Genomic DNA, 15,254 nt, shown 5'->3' with positions numbered 1-15,254 from the left:
ATAAGTTAATAGTTCTGCGTTTTGATTTAACTTTAAGTTTTTAATTTTTACGCAAGTAAGGGCGTATTGCCGACTTTTGCCAGTGGCCCGTCAGTACTGCCGTGCTAAGGAAAAACGCCGTATGAACATTCGAGAGTTGCCGAACTTCCCCGAATAAAACATGTATTTTTGAAGAAAATTATGCATATTTCTCCTTGAAAATTCCAGACGTTTTAGATAAAATTTCGAACAAAATCCTCTTTAAAATTGGAGAAAAAATATTCACAAATTTTCAAAATTATGGAAATCGACCTTGTAGAACGCTCAAACGAACTATGATAAAAAATAAAAAATTACATAGTTTAAATGGGAGAATTCGCAACTTTACCATGCAATATAAAAAAAACCTGGGTCATATTTTCAAAATCTAAATAAAGCGGGCTTACCTAGAGACAATTGCCTGGCGATAACCGCAAAAATCATGAAAATCGGCCTGGTAGAACGCTGGAACTAAGCGGCGTTACCAGATACGCAAATTTAGGAGGACTCGGAACTTTTATATATGATGAGAGAAGTGCGCTTTCTTCCACTCTTCACTGATTTGCTTTCTGATTTCATGCAAAAATAAAAAAAATTACATTTTTATAAACTAAATGATTTGTTTCAGTCAATTGGTCAACCTTGGAAGAAAGTTACGTCCTTTTGTCCGGGAGACGACGAAATGACACCTTCTGATCTCTTTCTTCAATCCCTGCCCTCTTTTGATTGACTTACAGTAACACACTGAAAAAAAAAATATCGGTGTATTTACTAAGAAAAGGGTAAAATTACCAAGAATTCAGGGTTCTATTTGATCCCAGTTTTTTTGGTAAAATTACCATTTATAGAATTGGTAATTATACCGAAAAATCTCGGTAAAATTATTGGACTTTCTCGGTAACTTTACAGGACCTTGGTAAAAACGCTAATATTTTTTATCGACTGTGGTAGAATTACCGAGATAAAATGGCAAAGTTACCGGGAATTGATTACCAATAAAAGTGGTATTTTTACCTGGAAAAAAAACCAGTAAAAATACCGGTTTTTAGGTAGGCATACCACTCTGTCTTGGTAAAATTACCAATAATTGGTGAAAAAAGTCAGATGGTAAAGATACCAACGGACCTTGGTAAAAACGCCGAGAATTTTTTTTCAGTGCACAAATCAGTATAAAACGGGCTTTATGACACAATGTGGCAACAATGGGCTCCACCTTCCGAGAAAAGGGCCGGAAACAGGGGGGCGGAAACGGAAACGCCGAGCGAACCGGCGCCGATTGTCGTTTCCGGGTATTGGGCGAGATGAGAGACTCTAATTTTAAACCGAAGCGTGGCGCGTCTGCTAATTTCCATTCTCCCTCTTGGTAGCGTCATAACCTCCTTCGCAGCGAGTTGCGCTGATATCCCTGGCGATTCGAGTGGGTTTAATAATTTAATTAACTTTAATTAAGAGAAAAAGAAAACAAGACGTTACCGAGGTCTGAAATCTAATAACGGGGGAAATAAGAGGCATTACACCGCTGACATCAATCAGGGTAATTTTATTACGCTCGGATTTTTCTCTCTTCTTCACCTCTTCAGTCACTGCGGTCTCGGAATAACTTATTCCTGCGGCTATGATTTGGACCGAGTTTAGCGGAGAGGAGCCAATATTTTTGGTTTTTGCAGAAATGACGTTGACGGCGAAACTGAAGGAATGCGTTCATCGTTTGCAGAGTTCCGAAATCTGCGCTTTCATTTTATTTTATCGAGAGAGGATAAGCCAACACTATCTTTTGGAATTTTTATAGATTATTCTGCATGCAAAGAAGACAGATCAGGAAAGTTTTCATGAAATGACGTTGAGTAGTCTCCATAGAGCAAATGAGAAGAATATGGATTTTTCCATTTTTCTTGTTTTTCTTCTTTGCCCGTGTGCTAGAATTTTAGAACCTTTAGATTATACTAGACTGTCACGGCCACAAATTACGTAGGGCACTTAAGGGAAGAGAGCCAAGAGGTGCCTTATGGGAGCCTTACGGGGGGGGGGGGGGTCAAGCGCTGCCTTACGTAAGCCGTATTTGTTTGTCAAATTTTTATTTTTTTAGATTTTATTACCAAATTTCCAAATTTCCAATTTTCGTTAATTACAAGAATGCCTACTGCAAATTTCGTTTTTTTAGACGTTACATGGTTTCATTTGTTAAAATGTAATTTCTTCTGAGCTTTCTGAATTTAAAAACTGGTCATTTTTTTTCAATACAACTGTTATTTGGTATGATCTCCTACCAGCGATTAGTAATGTTCAAGACAATGCCGATTTGTTTCAACACCATTTTTCCACTAAATTATGAATTTAAATGATAGAAGGGGGGAGTCTGGCCAGTCTTACTTAATTATTTAGGGGAGGGGGAGTGTCCAAGCTAGCCTTACGAGTGCATTACGGAGAGGAGGGGGTGTCTAAAAATTGGAAAAAGTGCCTTACGTAATTTGTGGCCGGCCTTGCGTACGCCAGAGTAACAACGATGAAGGACTCGGCGGAAACGGAAGCCAGTGGCGTGGCGAGCTTTGCGATATATCGATTGATCCGTCATTTAAACCTACGGAAAAGGACCGATAAACAGGGTGTTACGCAAAAAACACCTTAATAATCGATTCTTTACCATAGCTTCAAATGAGGAAATATCGATAATCGATTATTCACGCCTCGCCACTGAGTTCCATTTTTTCAGCTCCTCGTCATTTTTCTCGAATTTTGAGATCGTAATTCTGTTGTCGGGAGACTAAAAATTCACTAACCAATTTTGACAAACGAATTCAACGTATTGCAAGCGTGGTTTTTTAGAGAGAAAATCTCGCATTCGAGTGCAGTTTCGATATCAGTATCGAATTCTTCTGAAAAAATCACGCCGTTATTACGCTGAATTGGGTGTCAAAATCGGTAAAATAATTTCTTAGTCCCCTGACAACAGAATTGCAATTTCAAAATTCGAAAAAAATGACATGTGGCTGAAAAAATGGAGCTAATCGATGCGATGTATTGTATGTCGTTCTAACGCAAAATATAACGTCCGTCGAATCACATCGATTGATCTGTCATTTAAACCTATGGAAAAGGATTGATAAACAGGGTGTCCGCAGCGAACACCTTAACAATCGATTCTTTACCATAGGTTTAAATGGCATAACAATCGATACGTCGCAATTCGCGCCACGCCACTGAAACGGAAGCCCGGAAGCCGGGCGGCAGCGGCAGAGGTGTGAAAAATAGTAATTTTTGGAAGCGCGCCAAAACCGGATGAAAATCCATTTTTGTGTGGAGTCGTGCGTGGTTCTTGTCTCATTTATCACGGCCCCTGGCCCGGACTCCCCGGGTACCCGGTCGAGGCTGCCCGCTCCCTATCAGTGGCGTGGCGTGAATTGCGATATATCGATTGTTACGCCATTTATACCTATGATGAAAGATCGATTATCGGGGTGTTCGCAGCGAACACCTTAGTAATCGATTCTTTACCATAGTTTCAAATGGCGAGATATCGATAATCGATTATTCACGCCACGCCACCGCTCCCTATCTGCTCCTTCGAATATGATCTCGGCGGTTTCCTCGATTCAATTTTGCCACCCCCCCCTCATCGTAGGACCCTCCCCTCCGCGGTGAAATATTGGGAGAACGGCGTGAACCCATAATCGGAATTGGGGCTTCCGCATTGGATGCAGTGGCGAGGCGTGTATGATCGATTATCGATATTTCCTCCATTTGAAGCTATGGTAAAGAATCGATTGTCAAGGTGTTCGTTGCGAACACCCTGTTTATCGACCTTTTTTTGTAGGTTTATATGGTGGATCGATCGATGTATCGCAAAGCACGCCACGCCACTGATTGGATGCCGTTTTGCTGTCTTGTTTGCGGTGGTTTTACATTGTTTACGAGAATGATTCGATGGTCGGTGGTCGATCGATCGATTACGCAAGAGGAAGTTCCATTTGAACTATTTCAAAGTGTGCAAAACCAAAACGTCTAAAGTTAACTTTCAAAAGAAGAATCGGCGTTTACAGTATGCATTAAAATAAGTAAATGCAAATATGCAGTCAGAAATAAAAAAAAAAAAAAAAAAAAAAAAAAAAACTAACTAACTAACTGTAACAATATTGTTGTACGTATTGTGTGTGGCATAAATTGTCGTCCCATATACGAAGGATCGTATCTCCATTCCAAGGTTGCAAAATTTACTTTCAAAAATATTATTTTTGCACAAAATTTAATGACAGAGCAATGGTTACCAATAATTTTGTTGCTTTTTCTCTGTGATCATTCATAACTTCCAAAACTCCCCACGTACTAGACCTCGCGCCCGTCGCACCAAGGTCGACTAGAGTACCTATATACAGGAGAGAATTGCCATCTCAATCCTTTTACAACAGAAAAAGTGTGCCGTTCTCTGATTGGTCGGCTATCATGGAGCCTCAAAGTTGGACTATTGTAAACGAACCTTGTCCCCTCCGCTCCTATAGTTTGGCCCAATGTAAGCAAACAAGATTGCGACGAAGTTTTATAAAGTTCTAGACGGGTTTTTGGGTGTGATTGAAATTTTTTTAGAATCGATTTCTGAGTTGAGTTCGGATCGAACTTTGATGGATATTTTTGCCGAAAACGAACCTTTGAGTGTGATTATCATTTATTTCTCAGCCGATAATACTTGTTCCTCTGGGTCGGGCTTGTTTACATTGGCAGGGCCGGATTAAGGGGGTGGCCACATGGGCTGCGGCCCATGGCGGCAAATCTAAAGGGCGGCAAAAATTTGCAATTTTTTTAAGTGTAGGTATAAAAAAAAACCGGACTTAGACAAAAAAAAATTACAAACGAGAAAAGGCGACAAAATCTCTCATTTACTGAGAGTATAGTAATTTCTAATTTTTTTCGTCACTTAGTGATACAAGAGACAGTTCCTTCAATTAGTCAGGTTAAGAGAGAAACCATACACGTAATTTGGCCTGGAACGGCGCGACTTAGAGAGAAATGATAACGAGGACTTGAGATGAAAAGGAGAAGCCCTCGGCGCGGCGACCGGCATGTAACACATATTAGCGCCTACAAGACTGCACGAATACTTCTCGTATTGCATCAAACATGCACAGTGCGGTCATTGCGGTCAGCGTGAAACGGATAGCGCCTACAAGAATGCATGAATACTTCAAGCATTGAGCCAAACACAGTGCGGCCAGCATGAAACGCATAGCGCCTACAAGACTGCGTGAATACTTCACGCATTGCGTCCAACACAACGCGTTCAGCACGCATTCCAACGCGTTCAGCAGCGATCGGCGTGAAACGCATAGCGCCTACAAGACTGTCTGAATACTTCACGCTTTGCGTCAAACATGGAAGGCCTTGTCCACACAGAGATAGGTTTACGAAACTTAACTTCCGCGCAAAGTTCCGTGAACTATTGCTAGTAGTGTTGACAGGGCTTTCCCAAAAAATGTGTTCAACACGAGTAAATGCGTCTTATGCCCCCCTCCCCCGCTGGCACGTTCACTTGTTGGTTTTTATCGAGTTTCAAAACGAATGAGAAGGGGGCGGCAAAATACAGGCGGCCCATGGGCGGCAAGTAGGTGAATCCGGCCCTGTATATTGGGCCAACTTTGGAGTTCCATGATAGCCTGAGACTGATGAATCGATCAGAGAGTCGCATAGAGATGGTAATACTCTCTCGTATACCGTACTAAAAAAACAATGCCGTATGAACCTTCAGGCGTTGCTAAATTTCCTCTCATAAAACGCAAATTTCCTGGTAAATCTATGAATATTTTCCCCCCAATTTTTCAGATAGTTTAGTTCACAATTTTACCCAAAGATTCTGAGACTTTAAAGGGAAAATATTCATAAATTTCCTCAAAAATTTACATTTTATCTAAGGAATTTTGGCAACTCTCGAATGTTCATATGGCGTTCTTCCTTAGCACGGCAGTGTATGTACCTACTCTAGGGTCGATGACCGATGATCTTTCTAGAGGGCACTAGAGTCCCTTTATACTGAGAGTCAAGACAATGTGAATCCATTTCTGATTGGTTCCCGTATTTTAGGCCTTCTTAGTGTCACAAACGAGAATAAAGATTACATTTTCACCGATTGCAAAGATTATAATCTAGAATGGACCAGGGAATTACGGGTTCGGCAAGGAACAAACGGAATGAGAGAAGGAACGGAGAAAGGAATTTGAGAATGGGCCGATCAAGGATTACGAAAAACGTTAAATTTGTGTAATCTTTACTCCCGTTTGTGACTCCATGAGGGCTGTTGTCTTGACTCTCAGTATAAAGGGACTCTATAAGTACCTACTCTAGGGTTGATGACCGATGATTACTCTAGAACGACCCGAACTTGTGTTGCAGGTGTACTGCCACTCGGGGGGTTTCTCGGAGATCCCGGCGCACCTCCTACCATCTCTCGTGGAGCACCTCTCGTTCATGAAGAACAACTTCACGGTGATCAAGCCGGACGCCTTCGCCCTGCTCAAGAACCTGCGGAAGCTCATCCTGGACGGGAACAACATCAGCGCCATCCGGGCCTTCGCCTTCCGCGGCGTCCCGCGCCTCGAGGAGCTCTACATCAACAACACGAACCTCTCGGCCCTCTCGCCCTTCTCCTTCGCCGGGCTCCTCGGCCTCCGCAACCTCTACCTCACCAACAACCTCATCACCTCCGTCGGCAGGAACGCCTTCGCCGGCACCTCCAACATCGAGACCATCAACTTGAGCAGCAACCCCCTCGTCCGCATCAATAGCTCCGCCTTTTCAGGTTAGATACCCTCTCTATTCTGATAAAATCATTTTTAAATCATTAAGATCATTCGATTCTTCAAGCTCAAGTGACGTGGTCAAACTGGCTGGCGATATATTGTATCGATTAGGTCAAAACTCGGCAGATTTTGAATTTTTAGCAAAAAAAAGGACGATAGCCCCTGCGCATGAGCCTAAAGAATCATTCTAAACCCAAAAATGGACCACCAGACAAGGTACGAATTTCAGCATTCTGATACATGTTTCTCAACCGAAATTTCACGTCGAAACCAATGCGCCAACAATGCGAACACAATGCGCACAACAAAATTCACCGAAATCAACTCCTTACGAAGATATTTAATGATTCTTGATGCGTGCATTGAAACCATCCGCTCATGAAAACTCAATGCTATACGTGATTCACATCGCGCGCTAAACGTTATCATGACAGTCTCTGCGATATAAAAATCCGGCAACCTATCAATCTTGACGCTTTGGCTCAGTTATAGCAAATTGCTTATAGTTTGAACAACACATGGTGGGAAATGAACATTGCTTGATTGGGAAGATTGCTGAAACCGTTGTAGTGCGCGATTTGACCTCACGTAGAGCTTTGAGTTTCTTGTGAGCGGGCCTTTCAAATTCCTCGTAACCAATGTGAAATAAAAACGTTAATATCTTTGTTTGGGGTTTGTTTAATTAGAAATCGTTGCGCAAATCGTGTTCTACACGTTCTACACGAATTCTGGTTAGGAAGCATGTTTTAGAATGCTTAAATTTGTACCTTGTCTAGTGGTCTATTGGCAAAATTCAGGAAAATGAAAGCAGAATAGTGTTTGGAAAAAAACCTCGCATTCGATACGGAAATCGATAGCTGAATCGAATGTGAGGTTTTATTTCGAACACATTGTTTTCCAGCTTCTTCTCCGCGTTATTTACTTTTATTGACAGTGTCTCTGTGCTATTTATATGCGGTTGTTCCCTATTTAATGCCGCTTGAACCCTTCTTCAATCTCCCTCTCATGGTAATAACGCCTCACCCACTACTACCCCCGATCGCCAGTGGCATACACTCATCACCGCTGAAAATACGGTGGAAACTAAAACGCCTTCAATCTTTCGGTATGCAACACGGTCATCCGTCGAACACGAATAGTTGTATCAAAGAGTCGTGTTTTAAGACATTGGGAATAGGAATAAAGCACTAGATGAAAAGCGAATTTAAGCATTCTGATATACATTTTGTATGTTTCCTCATTGAAATTTCATAGAAAAACGATCTGCACAACGGACATTATTGAATGAGACTTCTAACCGAGATTTTTCTCGGTGCATAAATTCGAACTTTCCGGTCATATAGGGTAAATAATAGTCCACTGGAGTAAAACCATACATTAAACGTTACAGTGACAGTCTTTGCAGTAAAAAAATTGGACCTGTTCAGTATTGGCGCTTGAGATCGAGATTGTCTCGTTTTTATGCCATAGAGACTGTTACCGCAACGTTCAGTGCGCGATTTGACTCACGTAGACTATTGCGTCTTCATGAGCGGGAGATTTGAATTCACGCGTCAAGAAATATTGAATATCTGGGTTAGGAGTTAGGTTCGGTATTTTGTGTTTTACGAATCGTGTTTTACGTGAAATTTCAATGAGAAAACATGTGCATATATCAGAATGCTTAAATTTGCACTTCGTCTAGTGCTCCATTTCCATTCCCAATGTCTCTATACACAACGCCTGGATACAACTATTCGTGTTCAACGGATGACCGTGTTGCATACCGAAAAATTGAAGGCGTTTTAGTTACATAGGAATACATGAAAGCATGTATCAGAATTTTCACTTCATACCTTGTCTACAAGTCCATTACAGAGGGTTTATACACTGGAAAAAAAAAAAAAAAAAAAAAAAAAAAAAAAAAAAAAAAAAAAAAAAAAAAAAAAAAAAAAAACACATTGGATCTAGAGTCCAGACTCTCAGAAACATCGACAAGAAAAAATACTCTTGATTCAATCAGATTTAAGCATAAATCAAGAACCAAGCCTCTTAATTTGAGCGGATTTCCTTTTGATTTAAGCTTAAATCTGATTGAGTCCAGAGTCCTTTTTCTTGTCAATGTTTTCAACAGTCTGGACTCTAGATCCGATGTGGTTTTTTTTCCAGTGTATCAACACTCCACGGAGAAAATATTACTGTGAATCCTGAATCGCGTACAGACTATATATAATTTTTATATTTTATATTGTTACTCACGGGATGTTTAAAAAATCAGTTATAGTAGTTAGAAATTTTAATTCAAAAAACGTAAATACCTCCGTTATACTTACCACCCCCATGATTTCAATTTCAATTGATCCATATTTGTTGATTATTTAAATCTAAATAGCTTATAAAAACATTAATGTGTGAAATTAAAGACTCTATCTAGTAAACCATCTCTACCATCTAGTAACCATCTAGTAGACTCTATCTTTTTACTGATATTTTAAACCTAAACTAGATTTCATTGAATTACAAAATCAATATTTTTGATAAACTATTAAAATTATGAAAATGGAAGAAATAATTACACCCATTATATTAATAGTAATAATCGGACGTATTTATGCGAAAAGGAGATATGTGGAAGTGGAAAGATGGGGTGTGCTCGTTAGTGGTCGGGCCATAAGAATGAATGGGGAATATTGTGCGCCAGTGACGTCAGCGGCAATGAGTGCGCACTCTAACGACGGGGAGATGGTCGTCGGGGCGCTGTAACTCGTGAGCCCTGTGCACAAGGCTCTCTTGCCATGCCCGCGGCTCATGAGTTAGCATATTTTGCCGTTTAGCTCCTTTTGATTTAATAGAAAATCCCGCTTCTCAATTTTCTCAAAAGGAGCTATATCCACTGACCACATTGTTTCTTATCACCCAACTAACGAGCACACCCCATCTTTCCACTTGCACATATCTCCTTTTAGCATAAATACGTCCAATCTATCTAGTTAAAACCAGAATCTATAGATAGAACTCTATCGAATCTATCTTTTAAAACTAGCATTCCTGGGCCCATGTTTCAGGCCTGAGGCACGTACGCTACCTCATCCTCCCCTCCGGCATCAAGTACATCGAACCCGAAGCCTTCGCGGGGATGGACACGATCGGCCTGATCAAGCTGCCCTACATGGACCTCAGCTCCCTCCGCGCCAACACCTTCCACGGCCTGAGCAACGTCTACGCCATCACGATCCAGGACTCCGACCTGGGCGTCATCCAGCCGCGCGCCTTCGCCAACCTCAGCTTCGTCGGGCTCATCAGCCTGAGCAACAACAAGATCGACTCCATCCGCGAGCTCGCCATCCTCGACTCGCAGAACATCGACGCCGTCAAGCTCGAGGGCAACCACATCCTCGACGTCCCGCAGCCCCACCTCATCGTCCTCGACGTCATGAAGGAGGTCGTCGTCTCCAAGAACCACTTCCCGTGCGATTGCCGGATCCACTGGCTCCTGGCGAGCCCGCTCGTCGCGGGGAACTTGACGCTCTTCCTCCAGGAGAATTTCTGCATCTCGCCGCTGGAGTTCAACGGGAAGCCGATGTCGAGTCTGGACCTCCAGTCCATCGGTGGGTGCAACGATGACGCCAGCGTGCTCAACAGGAACTCGGCGGTCGGGCGGCCGTCCGGGGATTGCTGGCTCTCGCTGGCGGTGGGCGCGATCGTGGTGGGCAGGTTCTCGCGGCATTCGTTCCGGGTTAGTTAATCGGGGTGAAAATTCGGGTTTTCGGTGTGTAAACTCATCGGTTTATGATTTAGAGCAGGTAAACAAGTTCCGGAAAACACTGGAAAACAAAATTACATTGGATCTAGAGTCCAGACTCTTAAAAACATCGACAAGAAAAAGTACTCTTGATTCATTCAGAATCTAGCTTAAATCGAGAACCAAGCCTCTTAATTTAAGCGGATTTCGTTTTGATTCAAGCAAAAATCCGATTGAATCAAGAGTATTTTTTCTTGTCAATGTTTTCAAGAGTCTGGACTCTAGATCCAATGTGTTTATTGTTTTCCAGTAAAGATGAATGAGCTCTCGGAGAGTATCGTGCTGCGGGCCGATTTTGAAATTGATAGACAAAGCTATAGACTCAGGTCTTGTCTCCACGGAATTTTTCATGGGATTTGGCCCAGGGGAAAATCTCACTACGAAGTTGGGGAAAATATTGAGTCAGTCAATACTAATCACAGTGCCAACTAAGAGTACTTGTGGATGTGGAGTCCCAGGAACGATTTACAAAGAAGGAGAAGAAACTTTGTCGTGTTGTTTACCGGGGGAAAAGCCCGCATAAGTTTTATTCCTGCGGCTTGAACTTGGGAAAAATCCCGTGAAACGTCCCGTGGAGACAAGGCGAAAGAAGACAAAAGGGATATCGAGGGATCCTATTGGTGGAAGTTGGTGGTTGCGATGGACAAAGGAGGTAGGTGATAGACTATCGAACGGCAACCCACGAGAGACCCAATAACTTGTCTTTCATTTCCTCCCTTGGTCCATAGGGACCACCCATTTTTTAACCAATGAGATCGCTCCATACTCCATATGTCTTCTTTGTCTATCGCTTTGTCTAATAATTTCAGTAATCAGCCCGCTGGAAAGAAATGCTATGAAAACATCCGAATGTTGCCAAATTTTGTATGGTAATGTTTGTATATTTGAGGATAGTTAAAAAGTTTTATCTTTGAAATTTTCACATACTTCACGGAAAAAGGTGTTTGGGTTTATCCCCTAAAATTTTGGCACTATTCCAATTTTTTGGATGATATGGACATTTCCAATTAATTGTGGTAGTACCGTAAATCGAGTTGGGGGACTACCTCAACATTTGGGCTAGTACCTACTTTATTGGGGTACAATCACGATAAATTGGAAATGCCCACATCATCTAACAAGCCCGTGCTCTTTTCTTCCATGTCTAGATTTAAAAAAATTGTCTGAAAATTTCAAAGAAAAATGCTCAAAGATTCTCTCGATAATATTCGTTTTAATGAAGTAAATTTGACAAAGTTTGAATAATAATACGGTGTTTTTCCTCACAGCATGGCAACACAGGTCGATTGTGAAAGTCAAGGAAAGCGTATCAAAATTGTAACACTTCAAATTCTCCTCTGATGTCATTTCTTTTTTTCTTCGTTTTTACCAAAATTACTTTTAACTCATTATTTTTGATTTTATAAAAAGAAAAATGAACGATGTTGATCAAAATTTTCACGAGACAATACTTACACTCGTTTACTCGTTACTCACTCGTTTTTTGTACAAAATGAGGAAAAATTGGAACAATTCCAAAAAATATTTATTAAGTTCCTTTGGAACTAATCAAATGTGTCGAAAATAATTTTCAACATTTTTAACCGTGTTCCTTTTTTTTATATCCATCATTGAAACATGGGGAGAGTTAAAATTTTGACCTTGTCATACCCCCTCGTAAAATTTTGGAGGAATTACAAGAGCAGTTTTGTTTAAATCAACTCTCAAGCTCACAAAGAGCGTCAGGATGGAGGTTGCATCTACGATTATGTAGAAGCACATCCATGTACCTAATAGGGCAAAAAATATGCAGAGATAGGTCTGAATGGGTACTCTGGTTAACAGATTCCATACCTCTCTCTACACGGAGAGTTGCAGCTCTAGGTACATACTATCAGCCCCATCATTCCGGAAAACATTTGAAAATCTAACCCAAAAAAGGTACTCTTCCAATTTCCAGTATCACTGCGGACTGATTTTGCAGAGTTCTGTCATTTAAGAGCTGATTTTAGACAAAAATTTTGGAACCAATTAGTATTTTTCAAATTTTTATTAATTAAATTTTGCAAAAAAATGCGTAAGCACGTAACCATAAAACTTTTGAAACATTTCGCGAAGCATTATGTAACGTCGATTAAATCATAGATTTTCTGTACACAGTACGTTAATAGAGTCTCTGTCGTATTGTTTACAGAACTGTTGAGTAAAAAAAACGCCTTTAATTGAAATAGAAATCCGCTGAGGGTGGAATTTTTGCCTTCATTTCTTAGACACATACAAGAAGGGGCACAGTAAATAGGCACTAATATACGTTCTTGAAAGAGTTCTGGGATGCAAAGCTAAGCTGATGCCGACTGAAGTTTTTTAATGTCAAGTGTATTTGCTCATATACTTTGATTTTCCAGATATTCTTGGCTACCATATCATTTGTAATAAGAAAAAAAGTAATCATCACCTTAATTATTCTGGAAACAGTCTTTTACACGTCTCTCTAACTGTAAATAAATACATTTCGTTTATTTTGCGAAAGTTTCGGCCAAACTAAATCGATTAAGGTGATTCGATGGACGCCATATTTTGTGTCAGAACGGCATGCGATATATCGCATCAATTGGTTCCATATTTTCAGCTACTCGTCATTTTTCTCCTATTTTGAGATCGCACTTCTGTTGTCAGGAGTCTAAAGCACTCACTTACCAATTTTAACAAAGAAATTCAACGTAATAAAGGCGTGGTTTTTTTCAGAGAGAAAATATCGCATTCGAGTGCAGTTTCGATATCAGTATCGAATGCGATGTTTTCTCTCTGAAAAAACCACGCCTTTATTACGTTGAATTTCTTTGTTAAAATTGGTAAGTGAGTGCTTTAGACTCCTGACAACAGAAGTGCGATCTCAAAATAGGAGAAAAATGACGAGTAGCTGAAAATATGGAACCAATTGATGCGATATATCGCATGCCGTTCTGACACAAAATATAGCGTCCATCGAATCACCTTAAAGTAAACTTTAGGGAATTGATTTTTTTATAGAATGTAAATATTTGAAATACCCGTCATTTGTAATTTTTTTTTGTAAAGCATTCTTGTAAAATATGTTACGAGCCCTTTCTCGGTAGACAAGTTAACAAAAATTTGGCCCAAATAATACGTCTTATGGCATATGTATAAATCAATTTTTAACTGTAAACTTTTTTCAACGAAAACGTTTGCAATTGCTATCACTGTTTTGTTATATTTTTATAGTATTTTTGCCTCAAAATTTTGAGACCACGAATTTTTCTGAAATAAATTTGTTAATTAATTTGAGCCTTGATTATTCATTTACGAACCAATATGCGCATGATAAAACTGAAAGACGTATATCTGTTTCGAAACCCTCCCTTGGATTTTATCGCGAAATTAAGCGTCAGAAATGAATCTACACAAGGGATGAAAAAATAAACTTAAAATAAAAAAGAAAAACATTGTCTCTAACGGTTCAGATTATGCCAAAAAATCCAAGAATATCAAGCTAATTTCAGTTTATAAAACTGAATTGAAGAATCGCGGAATTCCATATGCTTCACAAAAAATGATGCACAGCGATTTTGACTATGATAGAGCCCCATATCCAGACTCATTCAAGTACTACGCAAGATATTTAAGGGGTGAGATGGGGGAAGGGGGAGTATTTCAACTAAAAAAATCGTTTCCAATAAAGGGCATATTTTTTAGCTTTCTCTGTTAGTTCTTAAATAGGGTGGGGAGGGGGGGGGTGTCTGGCTAGTCGTACATGGTTCAAAAGGAAAATGAGAGGTTTTCCACAGATGCCTTGCAAGGGACGGAAAATGGTTGGCCAAAATGCCTTACGTGATACTTGAAATGCCTCTTTCTAAAACCAAACCAAATTCCCTTGAAAACTTCAAAATGCTGCGCAATGAAGGTGCTTCCATCCTCACACGGTGAATTTATCAAACTCTATTTTCGATCAAACGTGGCAACGGGTATTTTGAACTTAGGCATAAGAGAAACGTGGCTAAGCTCATAATTTGATTACTGTTTTATTTGTCCGGGGTCCAATTTGCATATTTCAAACAACACCGGCAAATTGGCATCGGGAGACCCACTGCAGTTGCTTGTAGCGGCGCACCATTGTGGCCAGATTGTGCTGAAAAGTCAGATTTTATCCCCATTTAAACCCTTGTAAAATATTCGCATTTTATCTCGTGGGCTGGCAACCTTGCGGCGCACCTCGACGTGTTGCCGGCTCCAGTTTTCAACTCATCGGTAGTCTTGGACTTCGAAAACTTCGATCCAAGGGCAAATTAATATTTAACAAGTTGATAGAGACCACACCAAATAAGTTTACTTAGAGCCGGATTTCGAATTTTTGGGACCCCTGGGCATAATGTCTGTATTGTGGACTTCTCAAAACGTTCACACACGCCTCCCCCCCCCCCCGCCTTTGGGGAGGAATTTGGTGGTTAACTGTCCCTGTAGAGGAAGGAAAGGGGGACCCGGAGAGTGTACTCCAGAGAAATTTGAAATTTTAACCCTTATGAACGCATCTTGAGGCATTTTTGGGACACACTACGAGGAAGAAGAAGAGCAGAGGTCTTTTATAGCCTCAACTTTTAGTCCACAAGGAAGAAGAGCAAATTATATGGCCTAAGAAAAATTGGATTGCATTTTGCAAAAAGGAACCAGGGGCATTG

At 40.6% G+C, this 15,254-nt stretch overlaps 1 protein-coding gene across 1 annotated transcript in view; it reads left to right on the top strand.

The window, feature by feature from the left end:
* Nucleotides 1-13,858, top strand: part of LOC109034657 (uncharacterized) — a 76,719-nt gene extending 62,861 nt beyond the window's left edge. The window contains exons 4-5 of the mRNA XM_072304331.1: nucleotides 6,394-6,799; nucleotides 9,845-13,858. Of these exons, the coding sequence (XP_072160432.1) occupies nucleotides 6,394-6,799; nucleotides 9,845-10,524 (1,086 nt within the window). The 3' untranslated portion in view covers nucleotides 10,525-13,858. The remainder of the gene's footprint in view (nucleotides 1-6,393; nucleotides 6,800-9,844) is intronic.
* Nucleotides 13,859-15,254: the final 1,396 nt, after the last annotated feature.

Source organism: Bemisia tabaci, chromosome 9 (genome assembly GCF_918797505.1).
Source record: "Bemisia tabaci chromosome 9, PGI_BMITA_v3".
Classification (NCBI taxonomy): domain Eukaryota; kingdom Metazoa; phylum Arthropoda; class Insecta; order Hemiptera; family Aleyrodidae; genus Bemisia; species Bemisia tabaci.
The sequence above is the reverse complement of the archived record's forward strand: the minus strand, read 5'-3'. Positions and strand labels throughout refer to the sequence as shown.